Below are 17,206 nucleotides of genomic sequence, written 5' to 3' on the forward strand. Positions count from 1 at the left end.
ACACACACACCTCCTATTAAAAAAAAAAATGCAAGCTAGGGTGCCTGGGTGGCTCAGTCAGTTGAACGTCCGACTCTTGATTTCAGCTCAAGTCATGATCTCACAGTTCATGGGATCAAACCCTGCATCAGGCTCTGCGCTGACAGCACAGAGCCTGCTTAGGATTCTGTCTCTCTGCCACTCCACCCTCCCTCAAAATAAATAAGTAAACTTAAAAAAAAAAATGGCAAAAAAATGGCAGGCTAACTACTAAGCTATGACAGAACCTAGATTCCTAAGTCCTGCCCAGTGCTCTCTGTGGGTGATGAATGGATACCGGGCTCCTACGCTCAGCACATTATGGTAGCTGGCCATTAGTTCTGTCTTTCCTGAGGCAAAAATAGAATAACTAATAGGACACATATTTATTCTTTTTCTTCCTTTACCTCAGGGCTTTGTGAGATCAACTAAGAAAAGCAAAAGTCAAGTATTCTTTTGCTATTTAAACATCCACAGAGAGTTAACTAATAAAGCAGTAACTCTAGATAACCAATGTTAGCCCAGTTCACAAAGGACCTTCACGCGTATCATCTCATTTAATAGTTGACTGTATATGGTAGACGTAAATGTTACACCTCTTCTATTTTTGAGCATGTGGAGGTTCAGGTGAATGAAATTTTTTACGTTCTAATACTCATCCGTAGGAAGGCAATATATTCTGACACCAAATCCATTTTTTGTCCATTGTAGGCTGTGGGTTCCTTTCCAAATTCCATTGTCAGTCTGTCCTACACGTCAATAATTTTCTCACTTGGCGCAAGTCTTATATCATGGTTTAAGTATTAAAATGTTTATATGTTATTCTGGGGGATTTAGGAAGGAGCAGAAGGATATCAGGGGCTACAGGCCGACACCCTGAAAAACAGCCTCATTGGCATTCTTTCATTCGTGCATCATTTCGTTTATTGATCCATTAGTAGTGGGTTGCTGCCTCCTCTGCGCCAAAGACAATTGTAGAGTCTGAGGAATACCAATGTCTCTTAAACTTCACAGTTTAGAGGGAAGGTTAGAAATTGTGATACCAGTTGGCAGGTGCCAGAGTGAAGGTATGCCCAGAGGACGTTGAGCACTTGGACAGGAAGAGTCACTTAGCAGGAAGCCGCCAGCTTGTCTCTACTTTCCAGGTGGTGTCTGACTGACGCACTCTTCTTCTCATCCTCTGGCTGCCCAGTTAGGTTCCAATATAAGTACTATTTTCAAAAATAATTCCATCACTCCTTTACGTAAATTAGATTTTCCTTTAGAGTTTTGTGATGCTCCTCACTTTGCCTTCACAGAACTTGACAATATTGGTTTTAAATAGTTATATGCGGAATTACTTGTCTGCCTTTCTTCCCCAAACTGTAACCTCCTAGGAGGAGGAACTGTATGTTTGATTTGAAAAGGACATTCGAGGCCAAATATGCAGAGGAGAAATTTTAGAAATATGTTTTACTTTCAATAAGTGAACTTGCTTCAGGTGTACCATACGTAAAATTAAAGCATCTTCATAGAGAAAATTTCAATGGGCTTCTTGAAGAATTTGGTACCAAAATGTAAGTTCTGCTTCCCAGTTAAAAATGTAGGTGGAGTTCATTAACTACCCCGTGTCTTTCTCACGCTCCACCCCCCTGCCCCCCTACTAACCCAAGACGAGAGTGCAATGACACTCCCTTTCCACAGCTCCTGGATCCCTCTCCCCCCACGCCCCCTCTTGCTCCAGAAGAACAAGGAACCCAGGCTTCTGCCCAGCAGGTCCCAGCCTGTCCTACCCGCCCCGTGGCAGGGGGCGAGGATGTTACTGGCCACACACTATAGCCACTGCTGTCAAATGAAGGACCCACTCCACAGTTTGGACGAGTGACCTGTCCTCTCATATAGAGAGTAAAGTGGGGAGACTACAAAGAGGCCATAGGTTGAGGCAAACTAAGAAACCATAGAACATGAGAAAATATTCAAGAAGTAAAATTTCGAAGGGTCTGCTATTTGGAAAGCCAGTTAAAAATGTTTGGAACATTTCTCACATTGACTTATTTTCCGGGGGCACCCGTCTCCGGGTAAAAGAGTCTAGTATGTTTTCCTATTTAGAGATGATACAGAAAGCATAGACCACACATGAATTGGAATCATCGAGAGCAAATTTGTTTTTGCTTCATTTCACCTGGCGTTAATGGCTCGGCAGGAGCCATGGGAAGGCTTATTCTTGATTTAAGAGATGGAAATCCAAACCAATTCAATGTTAAGTATGATGTAAAAACCTATAAACAAATTGCAGATGGAAACTTTGAAACAGGAATAGTTATAAATGAAAATATCAGTGTGACTCAAAGCATAAAGCCAACTCTAGTTGACCCGTGAAGAACACAGGTTTGAACTGTGTGGCCCCCTTGTGTGCAGATGGTTTTTGATAAATAGAGTACAGTATTATTAATGCATTTTCTCTTAGGATTTTCTTTTTTTTTTAAGTTTATTTATTTTTGAGAGAGAGAGAGAGACAGTGCACAAGGGAGGAGGGGCAGAGAGAGAGGGAGACACAGCATCTGAAGCAGGCTACAGGCTCCGAGCTGTCAGCACAGAGCCTGGCACAGGGCTTGAACCCACGAACTGCTGGATTCTGACCTGAGCTGAAGTCGGATGCTTAACCAACTGAGCCACACAAGTGCCCTTCTAATGATTTTCTTAATAACATTTTCTTTTCTCTACTTAATTGTAAGAATACAGTATATAATACATATGACATACAAGATATGTTCATTGACTGTTATCGGTAAGGCTTCTGGTCAACAGCAGGGTTCAGTTTTTGGCGAATCAAGAATTATGCATGGAGGGGTGGGTCCTTAGCCTCTTTGTTGTTCAGCTGTACTATCTGAACATTGAAATTGTGCTAAAAACCTAAAACTCTTGACCTGAGTTATACCCGTAAGAATCAGCTGTGAGGGTGTCATGGCACCCCAGATTGGAGTGGAAGTGCAGGCATAAGGGACAGATGACAGGAAACACTCCTACAACAAATAATCAATTTGGAACCTCTCCTCTTGTTACTGACCCTCTCCAAAGCCAGACTTGAACGAGCACATTTGTAGAAAGTTTTGGTGAGTACTTGCACCTCCAAAGACACGTGGAGTTAAGAATGGTGTGCTTCCTAGGATGGCAGAGGGAGTGAGTTATGGGGTTGGATTCTTAGTCTAGCACAAATTATAACTCTCAGCGCTCAGTTTTACCTGGAGGAAACCTTTGGTGACATCACTCTTCCAATGAGTATAGAAGATGGTTTGATGTGTGTGAGTCACGATTTCCTTAGCTTCAGAATGATAAAAATGGAGATGGTCCCACAGAGGGAGCCAGCGTGAAGGAGTCCAGGGCATGTGGTCAGCCTTTCCGGACCACACAAATCACCTGCAGGTCTTGTTAAAATGCAGACTCCGATTCAGCGGGTCTGGGGGTAGTGCTCCTGGTGATGTCATCGCTTGCTGATCCTTAGACAGACACCTTGAGAGGCCAAGAGCACCATCTGATGGGAGTCTCTTGTGGAGATGAGGGGGACCTCAGAGAAGAGAGGCATTTCTCCCAATGCCCATGGGCTCAGCAGGTGTTGTCAGCAGCACTGGGAGTAGAATTGCATCAATGTGCCCAGGACTCAGTGAGAGAGAACATCCGCTGGGAATCGCCTGTAAGAGAAAGGTGGCTTTGTCCACAGCCAGACCCAGAGCGGGAGCCACCGGGCCAGCAAGAATGTTCCCATCTCTTCTCTCAACTCTGACCCATCCTCACTACGTGAGCTTCCAGGGTGGCCAAGGACAAGTTACTCTGGGACATTGGGAAAGGTGGGTGGGTGGCAGCTGGATGTAGGCGGGTCCTGCACTCATGGCTGGTGGAAGGGGAGCTGCCCTAGGCACCTATTGCACGCAAAAGGCAATAGAAAACAGATTTGAAGATATTTGTTCCAGGAGTTCCCTGCCTCATGTAGTGTGACAGATACTGGCTAATTGTTCACCGGGTGACTTCCCCTTCCTCTGGGTCATAGAGCAGGGCCATTTCCCACCTTGCCTTCCAGTTGTGTCATCACACAACCGAGTCCTGGCCATTGCGATACGAGAAGTGACACGAGCCAGTCTTAGGCAGGCTGTGATTCCCCCCTGCCCCGTCTTCTGCGCTCCAGTCCCCACCTGCTGGCTGAACGGGGGAGCCCTCCACAGACCATGAGGAGGTTGGAGACATGAGAAAGGAGGACCATTGGTCTCTGGATGACTGGGGTCAACAGACTGTGTCATAAGGGAGAAAACTAGAATAGGAGCACAGGTTTATTGTGTGTAGCTACTAGCTCCTGTGATCGTTGGCTAAAATGTTTAGCCTACTCGAGGATAAACACGGGTGGGGTTGGAGACTCACTAGGGCCAAACACCAACCCCTGGGAGTAAAACTGGGTGATGTAGCAGCTTGTACCTTTAGTGAGGTCTTTCTTTGAGTCACTGTGGGCATACGTTTGGCTTGTGACTGCCCTTGGCACCGAGTCTTCTGTCTTTGTAGGGTTTGCCTTTTCATCCGGGGCTGAAAGGGGTAATGGTCCCTGGCAATCAGCAATGAGACAATGTCACTCCAAATTCCCTACTTTCCGACGCTTGACAACCTTCAGGAGCTGAGGCCATTTACTATATTGGATTTCCCAAGGCTTCTCTTCTCTTCGTCCAGGGAACTTCTCTTGCTTTTTAAAATATGGGATGTTATCTTTTTATAACAGCTTCTAAGCCCAAGAGAATGACAACTGTCCACCAATTGCAAAGTTGTCCGGAGAACTATTTTCCCCGACAATGCACATGTATGTACAACCTACTTACCTACAAAGGTATCCAAAAAGTCACTTTTGTAATACTAGGATTGGTTATTTTATTCAACAGTAATGTTGATGAACCACAATAGGGACCATTGGGTGAAGTGGTTTTTCTTGTTATCACACAAGACCCAGTTAGACTGAAATCAGTTTAACAGATTCCCAAAAATAGGTTCAGCAAAGAAAACCGTTCTCCAGCATGTGACAGAATTTATACACGTTTCAACCAATCGTTTGAGATCATGGACCTCCAGCCCCTTTGTTTGCTGAAATCTTAAAAGATCAAAACCTCAAATTGAATTTGGTTTCATTTCATTTTTCTCGAGAGCTTTGATCTCCCCCTTGGAATTCATCAATAGTTTCATTCTCTTTCATTTTCTTTAGACTTTGGACACTAAGTGGTGACATCAGGAAAATGTCACCTGGGCAGGCTCACGCACCTTTCTTTGAAGCAGTGCATGTTCCCTGGGGCTGTCGGAAAGGCGAGCCCGCAGGTATGCCAGCGATCTGCTCAGGACTAATTCAAAGCAAAGCAAAGGCACATTTGAGGCATTCCTATTGTGAAACAGCAATGGAAATGAATGCATAGATTTATTCGCCTTTACTATTTTCTATGAGAAGACACCTAGATCTGCTTCTGCCATTGTAACAATCAGGGAAACCACAGAAAATCCAGATTGCATTGTGCTGAAGTCAAAGCATACAAAAAAACGTGATTGGTATAAGCAGGCTTTTTAAAAATCTGAAAATGATCTGAGAAATTAGAACAGGGAATAGGGATGTATTATAGGCATCTAATGAGACCTAGCCTTTGAAAAGCTCATCTTTAAAGTTTTACAAAGCATCTTGAATTTTAGAGAAACTTCCTGGGTCCACAATAATGGAGCAGCCCGGGGGGCTACAGTACTTAGGCAAAGTGAACGAACTACAAAGGTAATTCTTTCCAGTCTGTAACCGCGCAGGCTACAACCCGGTGCTATATGGGGATCTTTGTAACTCACATGGGTAGAACATTGTACTAGAATTTGTTTGATAAAGTCATTGCTTATGAATAAGATGTAAAGGGAGTAGAATGGGGGGAGAGAATATATTTTTAGTTTTTGAAAGCAGTGCTACTGTGTTGGGAAACCATGAGCGTTCCAGAGAATTTACCATTGCACCATAAATAGAAATATAATTGCTTTCATCTTCATTACATGGATTTTTATGTGCAGCTAAAAACAATTTGAAAACTGTAATGAAATTATACTAAACTTTTACTTGGAACAGCGTTGTTGTTTTTCCAGCTAATTTGATGATTTTTTTTTGTTGTTGTTGTTATTGTTGTTGTTGTTGAAAATTTCCTGATGAGACTAAAAATAAAAATAAATCCTATTAACTTCTAGATAAAGATATACATTTGAAAGTTGGGGGGGGGGGGCGGGAATCAGTAGTGCAGAGTAATAGCCAGGGGTGAAGTATGTCCCATCGCAGAATGTTATTATAAAATAACCTTATGCTCTTTATTGTGACATGAGTTGAGTTTGTTGCTGGAAACTGACGGCAATAGAATTTTGACAGAAACTTATCCCTCTTTGTAGATCGTGGGATTTGTAACATACTTTTTGTCCAACTTATGTAATGTTCATATGTGATACTCATTTACAAATGTCAGATTTTAATTGGTTGTTGCTTTTATTGGGTAGATTTATGTAAGCATAATTCTGCTAAATTAGGTACCACAATTTGAGAATAGTAATAATATATTTTTCCACTCGAGAAAATACATTTTAAATCATTTTAACCCACTATAAACATTTTGATAGCAGTTTTTAGAGACCACTCGTCAAGCATTTTTAAAAAAAGCAATAATATTGGGCAGTGTTTGAACACAGAGTAATAATTCATACCAATTACTTTGCTAAACATAAGGTCTCAGGCCCAATAATATATCATAATTCATACCTTATGGGCTGATAGCAATTAAAATACCGTCATGAAGTATATTGCAAACATACGTAACTGTTGAAATCTTGCTTATGTGGAATAACATTTGGTGTTTTATTAACCAGAATAGTACCTCTGTTTATTTTGTTGACAATGTTGTAATCATTAGAGAACCATTCCGGGAGTGCCTTTAATATACACACAGACTCGGACTTTATGTCATATTATTATGACTCTTAATACTGTTTCTATTGTCACGGCTATTAACGCCTTTGAGTCTGCTGACTATCCAGTCATGTCAGAACAGGTACAATGAGATGGTTCTAAAGTGAGGTCAACACACACCCGAACTCTCCCTCCAACTGTGAAGAAAACAAACCAACTGAACAGAAAGGCCTACTTACTGACTTGGGAAAATGTGTTCTAGAAAGTCTCCGAGGGGTTTGGCCTCTGCCTCTAGAAAGTCAACAAACATTAGATGAGACAAAAGGGATTACTAGATTGAGTACATATAAACTATCACGGGATGCCCACGGTACCTCTAGCAGGTGGCAGTTGGGTCACCTTACACCTACACAAGCCCTAACATGAGACCAGGTTAACAGAATAGACGGTGGTGTCGTCTGGACCCACACGTGTTCGGGACGGCCAACTTCCCGTAAGCTTTCCCTTGAGGTCTTACCTCACAGTTTCATACAACACCGTATCCCCAGTCATTGAGTTGGAAGGTTGTAAAGACACATTTTGACATAATAAATAGAAAATTTCTGCACCTCAAGTTAAAATGATGTAGACCTTGGAACCGTAAAGTTGAGGGTTTATGGTTTGACAGCCCACTTAAGGCTCTGAGCTTCAGATCCAGGATGAGTGTGTGTACGTGAGACTTGCCACGCGGTATGTATATATCCGTGTTAGGAATAGTGTGCGCGAAGCACCCAGAGCTGTCATAGCAAGTGTTAGGTGCACATTTGAAACAGGTTCTGGAAAGGTGCAATGCTTGAACAGTTTACTTTTCACTCTAGTCCAAATAAATGTACTGTGTGTGTGTGTGTGTGGGGGGGGGGATCAGTTCAAACTTTTGATCCAGTGTAGACATTAAGTGTCTACAGTATGCAAGGAATGGGCAAGGAACCATGTACATCAAGGAAAGGTGGCTTCTTTCAGTTGCTTGGTGGCTGATATTAAGAAGTCAGGCATCAGGGAGTGAGGGGAGAGAGGCAGCATGTGGGGCTTGGTTGCCGTTAAGCTGGAGGTCAAGCAGAATGCTTCCCTGTTAGGTACATCTGTAACGTTATTCGCTTAACTGCAGGTTAACTTTGCCTTTCCGGTTTTCTGTCTTCTGATGCTTTAACCCCTGCGCCTTGCCAATCCTGGAGGACCTGCCCCTGGGGACTAGTCACATTTTACAGAAAGTAAGCAACTCCCACCACTGCAGAGCCCACACTCAACAACCTCCCTCTCCAGCCACTGATCCTTCCTCCCTTTGCCCCTGCCTGGGGCCAGGTACCAGATAACTAGGGACCACCCTGCACATGAAGCCCTCCGAAATGATTCAAACTTACCAGATTCTATGCCTGCATACCCTGCATCGCCCAGCCCTTCCCAAGGGCATCATAATAAAAGCTTTGGCTCCGAAGTTCCGTGGCCCCCTTCGCTGCCTAGCCGACCCTGAGCTTCTCCCCCTGGCAGGTAAGAAACTATCTGTTTTAATGGAAACTGTCTCTGGATCTGGCGGCCTCATTATTATTCCTAAATGACAATTATTCTTAAAAACTGACATATGCCTACATGGCAGTTACATCTGAGTAATCCATAAAATCCTTACTGTAAACCACTAGGGCCTGTAGCCTGCAAAACGCCGTAAGAGCAGAAGAAGGTGGGCAGCAGAGACGGGATGGCCTGTCACTGCCCCTGCTGATCGCGCCAGGGAGACGGCAGTAGCAACAAATAAACACAACCAGAACACAGCTGCACCTTTTATTGGTACGGTGACTTCGCAGAGGCTGGTCTGAATACAGAGTTCCTAGTAGCGACACAGCGCGGTCTGACGGCACGGCTGAGGACGTCCCCTCAGCCACAGAAGCACATGGATAAACGGGGTGGTCGTGTTACAGGGGGGTTGAGCACATACAGCAGGTGAGCCATGCAGCGCAGCTCCGAGGGGACGGCCACCCGAGGACGCAGCATCTCTGCCCCAGGCAGCAAGTCTCAGCGAGCTCCTCTGGATCGCGTAGACCTCTCACTGGAGCGACCCTGTCACCCCACCAGCTACGGATGTGAAGCCACACGTGTCTGAGCTCCTGTGACCGATGGTGGCGCCAGGAGAGGCCACGACGGATGGAAGGAGCTCGCGAGGCACGTAAGCAGAGACACAGGGAGGAGCGGCCTCCTCATCAGGGAAATGAAAAACTCGGGACTCCGTGCATGCGTGTACAGGCTTGGCGCTGGCGGGGCTGAAGCAGGGGCACAGTCTCGAGGGCTTTAGGTCCTCTAGGAAAAACAAAGAAAAGCATGTGGAGGAAAGAAAATTCTAGAAACGAGCTCTTTCGAACGGGTGTTTTGAAGGGAGCACCACCAATTGCATAAAGTTATAAAACAGGGTAATAAACATGTACATCGTGATCAGGTTTGTAAAGTCCAAGGAAACACGACACCTACAAAGAAACGGAACGTGTGTCCCGCACAGCGTGTTCTAGAAAAGCGACGGGCCAGCGAGGAACACGTGGGCGGCGCTACTGTACGGCGGGCGCGCCCTTCCTCCCCCCACGCTTTTCCAGGCCCTTCTCCCGCCACGTAGGGGGAACACGGCCCCAGGGCCGCGGAGCCCAGGAGCCAGAACGGACGGATTCCGCCGGAACCGGCGAGAAAGAATGCGCACGCGCACGGCGCACGCACGCACGTGCACGCATGCGCACAAGCACAGGCGGGCCCTGGTGGCCTCTGCTGGCGCGTCCGGGGTGGCTCTGCGTCCATGCCGCGGGAAGCACCGGGGACGGGGCAGCCTCGGCGGCGGCCACCACCGGGCAGTGTCGCTGCGTCCACCTGCTGTGCGGCCCTCACATGGTGGAGTCCCACAGCTCGGAAGGCAGCCGGCCGCAGGAGGCCCCGTCGGGCTTCTTCACCAGCGTGGGCTTCTTGCAGGGAGGAGGGGGCGGCGCCCTGGGCTCCGAGGGCTGCAGGAGGTGCTGCCAGTCTCCTCTCCCCTCGCAGAGCTTCCGCCTCCAGTCCAGGAGCTCCTGCAGGGCCACGCTTTCGTTCTCCGAGAGCCTCAGCTGATGGATGACCTGGGGTGTGGGGGGAGGGGAGGAACAGCAAACACAGTGAGCGAGTGGAGAGAGGAGAAGAGCCACACCGGGGCCGGGCTGGGTGTGAGGGGGGCTCAGGCGCTGCTTGGAGGCCTCCATGCACTGCTGTCAAGAAACTATACGGCCGCTGGGCAGGGGGCCGCTGAAGTAAGATGGCAGACAATGGTATGTACGACAGGTGCACCAGCCTAGGAGATGAACCTCCAGGCGATTCCAGAAACACTCAAACGTGTGTATGCCCTTCGCCCTCTGTCATTATACATGTTCTTACGACATCTCACACTTTCCCCTCATTTATCACAATTGTAACCCTGTTTGTAATGGGTGCTTTTGGGTTCTTCGAGGCTTGCCAGATGCTAGGGTTCAGCCCTCCCATCTGTGGGAACGTGACCCTACTCCTGACTACAGCAGGATAACCCAAGGATGGAGCCCTGCTCCAGAGGGCCCCTTCATGGTCCGTGTTAACAGAGGACCACACTAATATAGAAGTGGTTTCCAAGAGTTGGGTGTGGCAAGGGACAGCCACCGCAATATCCAACGGGCTAGTATGACCCGGGCACCTGCAACCCCAATGGAGAATCAGCACATACTCCTTTGCAGCAGCAACTCAAAGCAGTGATCTCAACTAGCAGCTATGTACTCTCTGACCTTGCGCCTACAGAGACAGACTAGGAGAGCATCGTGCGGTGCAATTCCCTCTTGCTTCCTCAGGATACCATTTTTTTCTGGCCATTCTAAAGTGAGTATGCCAGACATCACAGTGGGAACACAGGAAAATTCAGAAGAAACAAGATGTCTCAACCCACTTCCAAAATACCTACTGCTCTGTTCTGGTGCCCCTTCCAGCCTCCCCAACAAAACAAAAGAGAATACAGGAAAGCAGGACATGGCAGTTGGCCCCTGGGTAGAAGCAGTCACTCAAAAGCAGCAAGCACAGTCGGTGCTCCAGGATGGTTCTAGAGCGAACACCTTTAACCTGGACACATGAGCCTACTGTCTACCCGCAAAAGAAGAATTAAAGCTAGAATAAAAAAAAAAAGATGGCAGAAGGTGGAGATGTGGTGGTAAACCACAGAAGCTGGGAATTCAAACCCATACTGGGAGTGCAGAACTAGATTTCTGGAGCTGGTTACTAGCAAAAATAGATCCCTCAGACTGGATGTACATATAATCAGAACCCCCCCCCCCCAAAAAAAAAAACAAAAACCTAAGTGTGGGGAACAGGACTGTGATGGTCTGATCCCTGAAGCCACCTCCAGGAATCAATGCCGAAGTAGTATCCCCCCACCCCTTAAAAGGGTATTTTTCTCCAGTGTCCAGGATTGCACCAGAACAACCTGGAAATGAGGCATTCTCCTGCTGGGAAGGCTTTTGTGGAAGCCAGACTGACTCTACAGTCACAAAAGTGAGCCAAGAAAGAGAGGATGTAAAAATTATTGTTTATTTTGAGAGAGAGAGAGTAAGCTGGAAGGGGCAGAGAGAGAGAGAGAGAGAGAGAGAGAGAGAATCCCATGCAGGCCCCATGCTTTCAGTGCAGAGCCTGATGCGGGGCTGGAACTCACAAACTGTGAGATCATGACCTGAGCAGAAACCAAGAGCTGGATGCTTCACCGACTGAGCCACCCAGGTGCCCCCAAATTATTTTTCAGTAATTATTTAGGGTGCTAAATATGTACCAGGTCCTTTTCTAAGCACCTTAGAAACATTAACTCAGCAGTCGTCCTGAGAATTCTATAAAGCAGTGCCACCCTTTTGCAGATGAGGAAATTGAGGCCCAAAAATGTAAAGTGTAATTTACCCAAAGTTCCATGGGAAATGGTGTAACCAACCAGTCAAGCTCTAGAGTCTGTCTTTTTAAGTATTACTTTATGCTGCTTATCACTGACTGAATAGCTGTGGGGCAGAGTTTGATGTATGCTAACGACCAGCATCCCTATGCTATGTTCTTCTTTGTTCCTTTCCTCAGTGGGGTTCATGTGGAATCTGTATGCTTCCTCCACCAATGTATTTTAACCCCTCTATTCCCTCCACCAGTGTATGCTCAGCGATTGCATTTAGCCTCAATCCTGTTCACTCTATGGTTTTTAAGCATTGTATACATGTTCCTTGACCCATGGTTAGCACATAGTAGCGATCTCTGGAAAATATTGTCATGGGATTTATTCTTGTGAGAGAACATTTAATTCTACCAGTCTCAGCTGATTCCCCCCCCCCCCCCCCCCCCCCGCCAAATGTCCTTGAGAGATCATCTTTCTTAAGTAACTTAGCTTCAGGATGATATAATTAGAAACAAAACAAAACTTTCATATCTGCATGGGATTTGATAGGTCATGGCAGTTTACTTACTGGAAGGAAAAAAAAAAAAAGATAAATTACCCAAATAATATATTTAAAGCATCAGATAGCTCTGGCAAACTGAGAACCAGAAAAACTGAAATTCTGGATGGGGAGACTCTTTCTGAACAGATCATTACCAGCTGCTTCCCCCCCCCCCCCCCCGCCCCTCCTGGGACATTTGCCAATTCTGAGTTCTTTTGTAGGTCTAGAGAGCCTTTTCTAGAAGAGAGAGGAACCATACAATGTGTTGCAGTTGTATGAGACTAGAGACACAAATTGGGAAATTGAGGACCCTCAAAGGATGGCCATTTTCCCCAAGGGACATCTGTTACATTCTTCAGCTGTACGCACACGTGGTGACTTAGGCCAAAGGCTTATGAAAAGCAGCGTGAAATTCCCCTGCATGGTTGGAGGCGCTTCCGAAGCAAGTATCTGACCGGGGAGATAGGAGCCTCAAGCCCCTGACTGGTCTGCAGATTTTGCAGCTGAGTGGGGCACGTGGGCCCGGGAGCTCTGAAATGCACAGCTGGAACACATCTGCACTCCATCGGGGCTAAGGAGCACAGACACCTGGCAGGCTCTGGGCCAAAGCATGGCAGGCGGTGCTGCCTGGAGATCAGGGATGGAGTAGACGCAGGCTGGTTCTCCGCTGCAGCTCTGAGACTGGATTCTGGAGGTCCTCCCTGCCTCAGCTTCCTAGCGCGATGGTGGAATCTCTGGGGTAGAAAACATCGTCTGCAGGGGCGCCTGGGCGGCTCAGTCCGTTAGGTGCCCAGGGCATGATCTCACAGTGTGTGAGTTCGAGCCCTGTGTCGGGCTCTGTGCTGACAGCTCAGAGCCTGCTTGGGATTCTCTGTCTCCCTCCCTCTCTCCTTCTCCACCCCTTGTGCTTTCTCTCTCTGTCTCAAAAGGAAATAAGCCAAAAAATAATAATAAACATAAGTAAATAAATAAAACCACGGTCCACAGCATCTACAGTTTGTTAACACATGCTTACTGTGCGATCAGAAATTACATGCAGAGACAAGGAAATTTACCCGAGAGTCAAAAGATAAAATGGATTCACAGATGATCCAGATGTAGGGCTAGCTGATAACAACTTTAAAGTACTTACAATGAAATGCCTAGGGGAGAGGAAAAGATGGACAAATTGAGGAGATAGCGGAATATACCCACATAAAAGGAGCCCCAGAAGGAAGAGGTGTACAAAGAACGTGGCAAAGCGATATCCCAACAGATAAGTCCCCCAACTTGCAAATGGAATCAATGCATACACTTCAGAGGCTCAGCAAACCACACAGAAGGCAGACCACACGCAGGCCACCACCACCAATAAGAAAACACAGGGCGGATCCTAGGGAAGCAAAGGCAAAGCAGAAAAGCTTTAAAACCCTAAAAAAAGACACGTTGCCTTCAGAGGAACAACAGCGAGAGGCAAAACGAACTTCTAAGCAGAAGCCAGGAAACCGCAAATCACAGGTGACGGTACCGGGAGAAAGGAATTCAGCCTAAGACTCTGTTCTCCAATAAAAATACCCCTCAGAAATAAAAATGAAGTAAAGTTGTTTTTAGACAACAAAAAGGAGGATATTTGCCGTCAGAAGTCTTTAATTTTTTTTTTTTTAAAGTGAAAGAAAATGATCCCGGACAGAAAAATGGAAATTTAAGAGAGAATTAAAGACACCAGAATTAAATCCAGGGGTAAATAGGAGTAACATGCTTGGAACGTCTTGCAGACTATAAATTTTCTGCGGAACAAGAATGCATGCCAACAGCAACGGCGGGAGCCCCGAGGGGTTACGTGGAGTTTAGAGGTTCTAAGGTTCTAGCAATATGAGGAAAATAGCCAAAGTAACAGAATCCCTTAAGAGTCAGTAAGTCAAAAATGCAGGCTTTCTTCTCTAGTGAGACTACAGGAACGACAGGGGAAGAATGTATAATGAGCCAGTTACATACAGAAAATGTGAAATAAGAAATACTGCGTTAATTAAAAGAAATCAAGGAGGGTACAGAAAGAATATAAAAATGGAGGCCCAGTCAAAAAAACAGAGAAGAGCCTGAAAACTAGACAAACAGAATCCAAATCTCTACCCAGCTGCTGGCATCGCTCTTCCGTGGCGTGAGGGCCCCAGCTAGATCATGTCCTTGCCAGTGCATCTGATAAGCATCCAGCCCTGTCCACTCACCAGAAGCAGAGTACCACCCCTCTGCATGTCTTCTCAGTCCTAGACTCTCTCTAGCAGAGCCCTTCCTAATGACCAAAGATATATGCGAGATGCGACGCTCCGCAAAGACCTTCATGATAGGAACACATTTGCAGATTGAGCCACTGGATGGCAGTCTGTGGAGAGTGCCTTTTCGTGGCCGCCGAGCTGAGGCTTGTGGGGAGGGGTCTTGACATAAAATGCCCCAATCCCCCGAGTTACTGCTTCCCTCTTTTGAAAAAATAAAAAACGCACTTTCTCAGAGCTTCTCAGTGTTTACTAAAAATATCTGTATTCCCAAGTATATTATAAAAGGTGAAACTCCTATGCCCAAACCATTAGAAAGCATTTTCTTAATGAAGATATTGATGTCTTGAATAATGGAGTAAGTAAAAAAGACAGCCATCTTTGAATCAACAACCAAGAGCTTTCTGTGCTTCCTTGATAAGCAAAAATTTGACTGATGTTTGCAATAATCAACTAATGCTCAGAATAAACCCTTTCATTGAGAGATCCCATGGAACTGTATTGTCTATTATGGAGATTAATAGGTATTGAGTAAAGTCTAATAGGCACATAAGGATAGTTGCCAGAATGGTATAAATGAGATGTTAAAATACTAACATTATTGATCGTCGTTTAAGAAAGAAAAACAAAGAATTTTCACAGCTTATTCCTTAGATGAAGGTTAAAATTCCAGGTAAGGATACACGATAGGTCACTACTTTCAATGTAACAAAGCTCAGAGGGCATTTTAAAATTACCATCTGTGAGACAATACATAGAAGATCTGCAGATGAGCGTAGTATGCCCGGATGAATGATGTTCAATCTGCTTTACTTAGATTTATTACATTTGTTAGACTGTGAGGCAAAAAATCATATTTGTTACAGGCAGAAAAAGAGCTTTAATATTTTAGAATAGCAAACAAATGCAACTACGGATGTCCCAAGGAGGGACACCCGGGTGGCTCAGTCGGTTAAGCGTCCGACTCTTGTTTTCAGCTCAGGTCATGGTCCCGAGGTTCGTGGGTTTGAGCCCTGTGTCGGGCTCTGTGCTAACAGCATGGAGCCTGCTTGGGATGCTCTCTCTCTCTCCCTCTTTGCCCCTCCCCTGCTCTCTCTTTAAAAATAAATAAATAAACTTAAAAAAAATGGTGGTCAGCGCGCCTGGGTGGCTCAGGGAGTTAAGCGTCTGACTCTTGCTTTGGGCTCAGGTCATGATCTCAAGGCTTCATGGGTTCGAGCCCCACATCGGGCTCTGTGCTGGCAGCATGGAGCCTGCCTGGGATTCTCTCTCTTCCTCTCTCTCTGCCCCTCCCCTGCTCAACTCGTCTCTGTCTCTCTCAAAATAAATAAATAAACTTTAAGAATACTGGTGGTCAAGTACTATATAAGCACCACAAAGTATTCACCATATTATTCAGCACTATAAACACATCTGAGTCAATGTTTCTCTATTCTTTAAATTTCCTGCCCTCTTGGTAACAACAATAACCCTCTTCCTCTACCATTATTTTGAGTTTCCTGATAAATTAAGTATTCTCATGAAAAAAAGAAATAATGACTTTTTAAGAAAAACTTTAGTTTTGGAAACAGACTTGTAACTATAGAGAACACACTGATGGCTTCCAGAAAGGGAAGGGGGTAGGGGGAAGGGAGAAATAGGGGCTGGGAATTAAAGAGAACACTATCATGATGAAAATAATTGTTTGAATTTAGTTTTGGTATGGGGGGGAACCGTTTCTTTTCAGGAAGAGAAGAAATGATGCCAGGGATCAGGGATGCAACTGGAAATGAGTGCCTAGCATCTGCTGGCTTGACACCCAGGTCTCACTTACTCTGATTTGTTGTTTGGCTAAAGGATGCCATATGGCTATCTTTTAACTTCAAGCTTGTTTACCGTTGCTTCAAAGATTTATCTCCACCCCATGTCACTTCAGACAGCTAGTCACTTATTTATTTTCTTTTCTGGCATGTTTTATATTATAGTGTTTGGACACAAAATCATCATCTTTCAGAACCAGGAAGCAAGTGTTATAACTGGGAACTTAGAAATTGTCCCATACCTATGATGCTGGATGCCCACACTCTATCACCTCTGTGCCACGCGAATATTACAAATGCTCTGCTGTTTAAAATTTTTTAAAAAAATATTTATTTATTTTTGAGAGAGAGGGAGAGAGAGATTGCAAACTGGGGAGGGGCAGAGAGAGAGGGAAACACAGAATCTGAAGCAGGCTCCAGGCTCTGAGCCATCAGCACAGAGCCTGATGCAGGGCTTGAACTCACAAACTATGAGATCATGACCTGAGCCACCCAGGCGCCCCGCAAATGCCCTGCTTTTAAAGGAACCATGCTTAAAAGTGTATTAACGTGTTGCACATGGCATAGAGATGGAGTTGCTCAAAAAGAAGGAGTTTTTTTAAAACCTTATTTCTCCCATTTACCTGGGAAAGGGGACTTATGGAGGACGGTCTGGAGAAACTTCACAGAGGAGGAAGTACCATTTGATATGAATGTTGAAAGTTGAGGTTGCCACCATTTGGAAAAGGGGGAAAGAACAGGCAAGAAGAGGCATCTCCACAG

The 17,206-nt window shown here is 45.5% G+C and overlaps 1 protein-coding gene across 2 annotated transcripts in view; it reads right to left on the bottom strand.

The window, feature by feature from the left end:
• Positions 1-8,733: 8,733 nt before the first annotated feature.
• The window catches only part of MYO16 (myosin XVI), a 611,293-nt gene continuing 602,820 nt past the window's right edge, over positions 8,734-17,206 (bottom strand). For both annotated transcript variants that reach the window (XM_060636706.3, XM_060636705.3), the window contains exon 35: positions 8,734-10,056. In XM_060636706.3, the coding sequence (XP_060492689.3) occupies positions 9,829-10,056 (228 nt within the window). In that variant the 3' untranslated portion in view covers positions 8,734-9,828. The remainder of the gene's footprint in view (positions 10,057-17,206) is intronic.

The sequence above is a fragment of the Panthera onca genome, chromosome A1 (assembly GCF_046562875.1).
Source record: "Panthera onca isolate mPanOnc1 chromosome A1, mPanOnc1 haplotype 2, whole genome shotgun sequence".
Lineage (NCBI taxonomy): Eukaryota > Metazoa > Chordata > Mammalia > Carnivora > Felidae > Panthera > Panthera onca.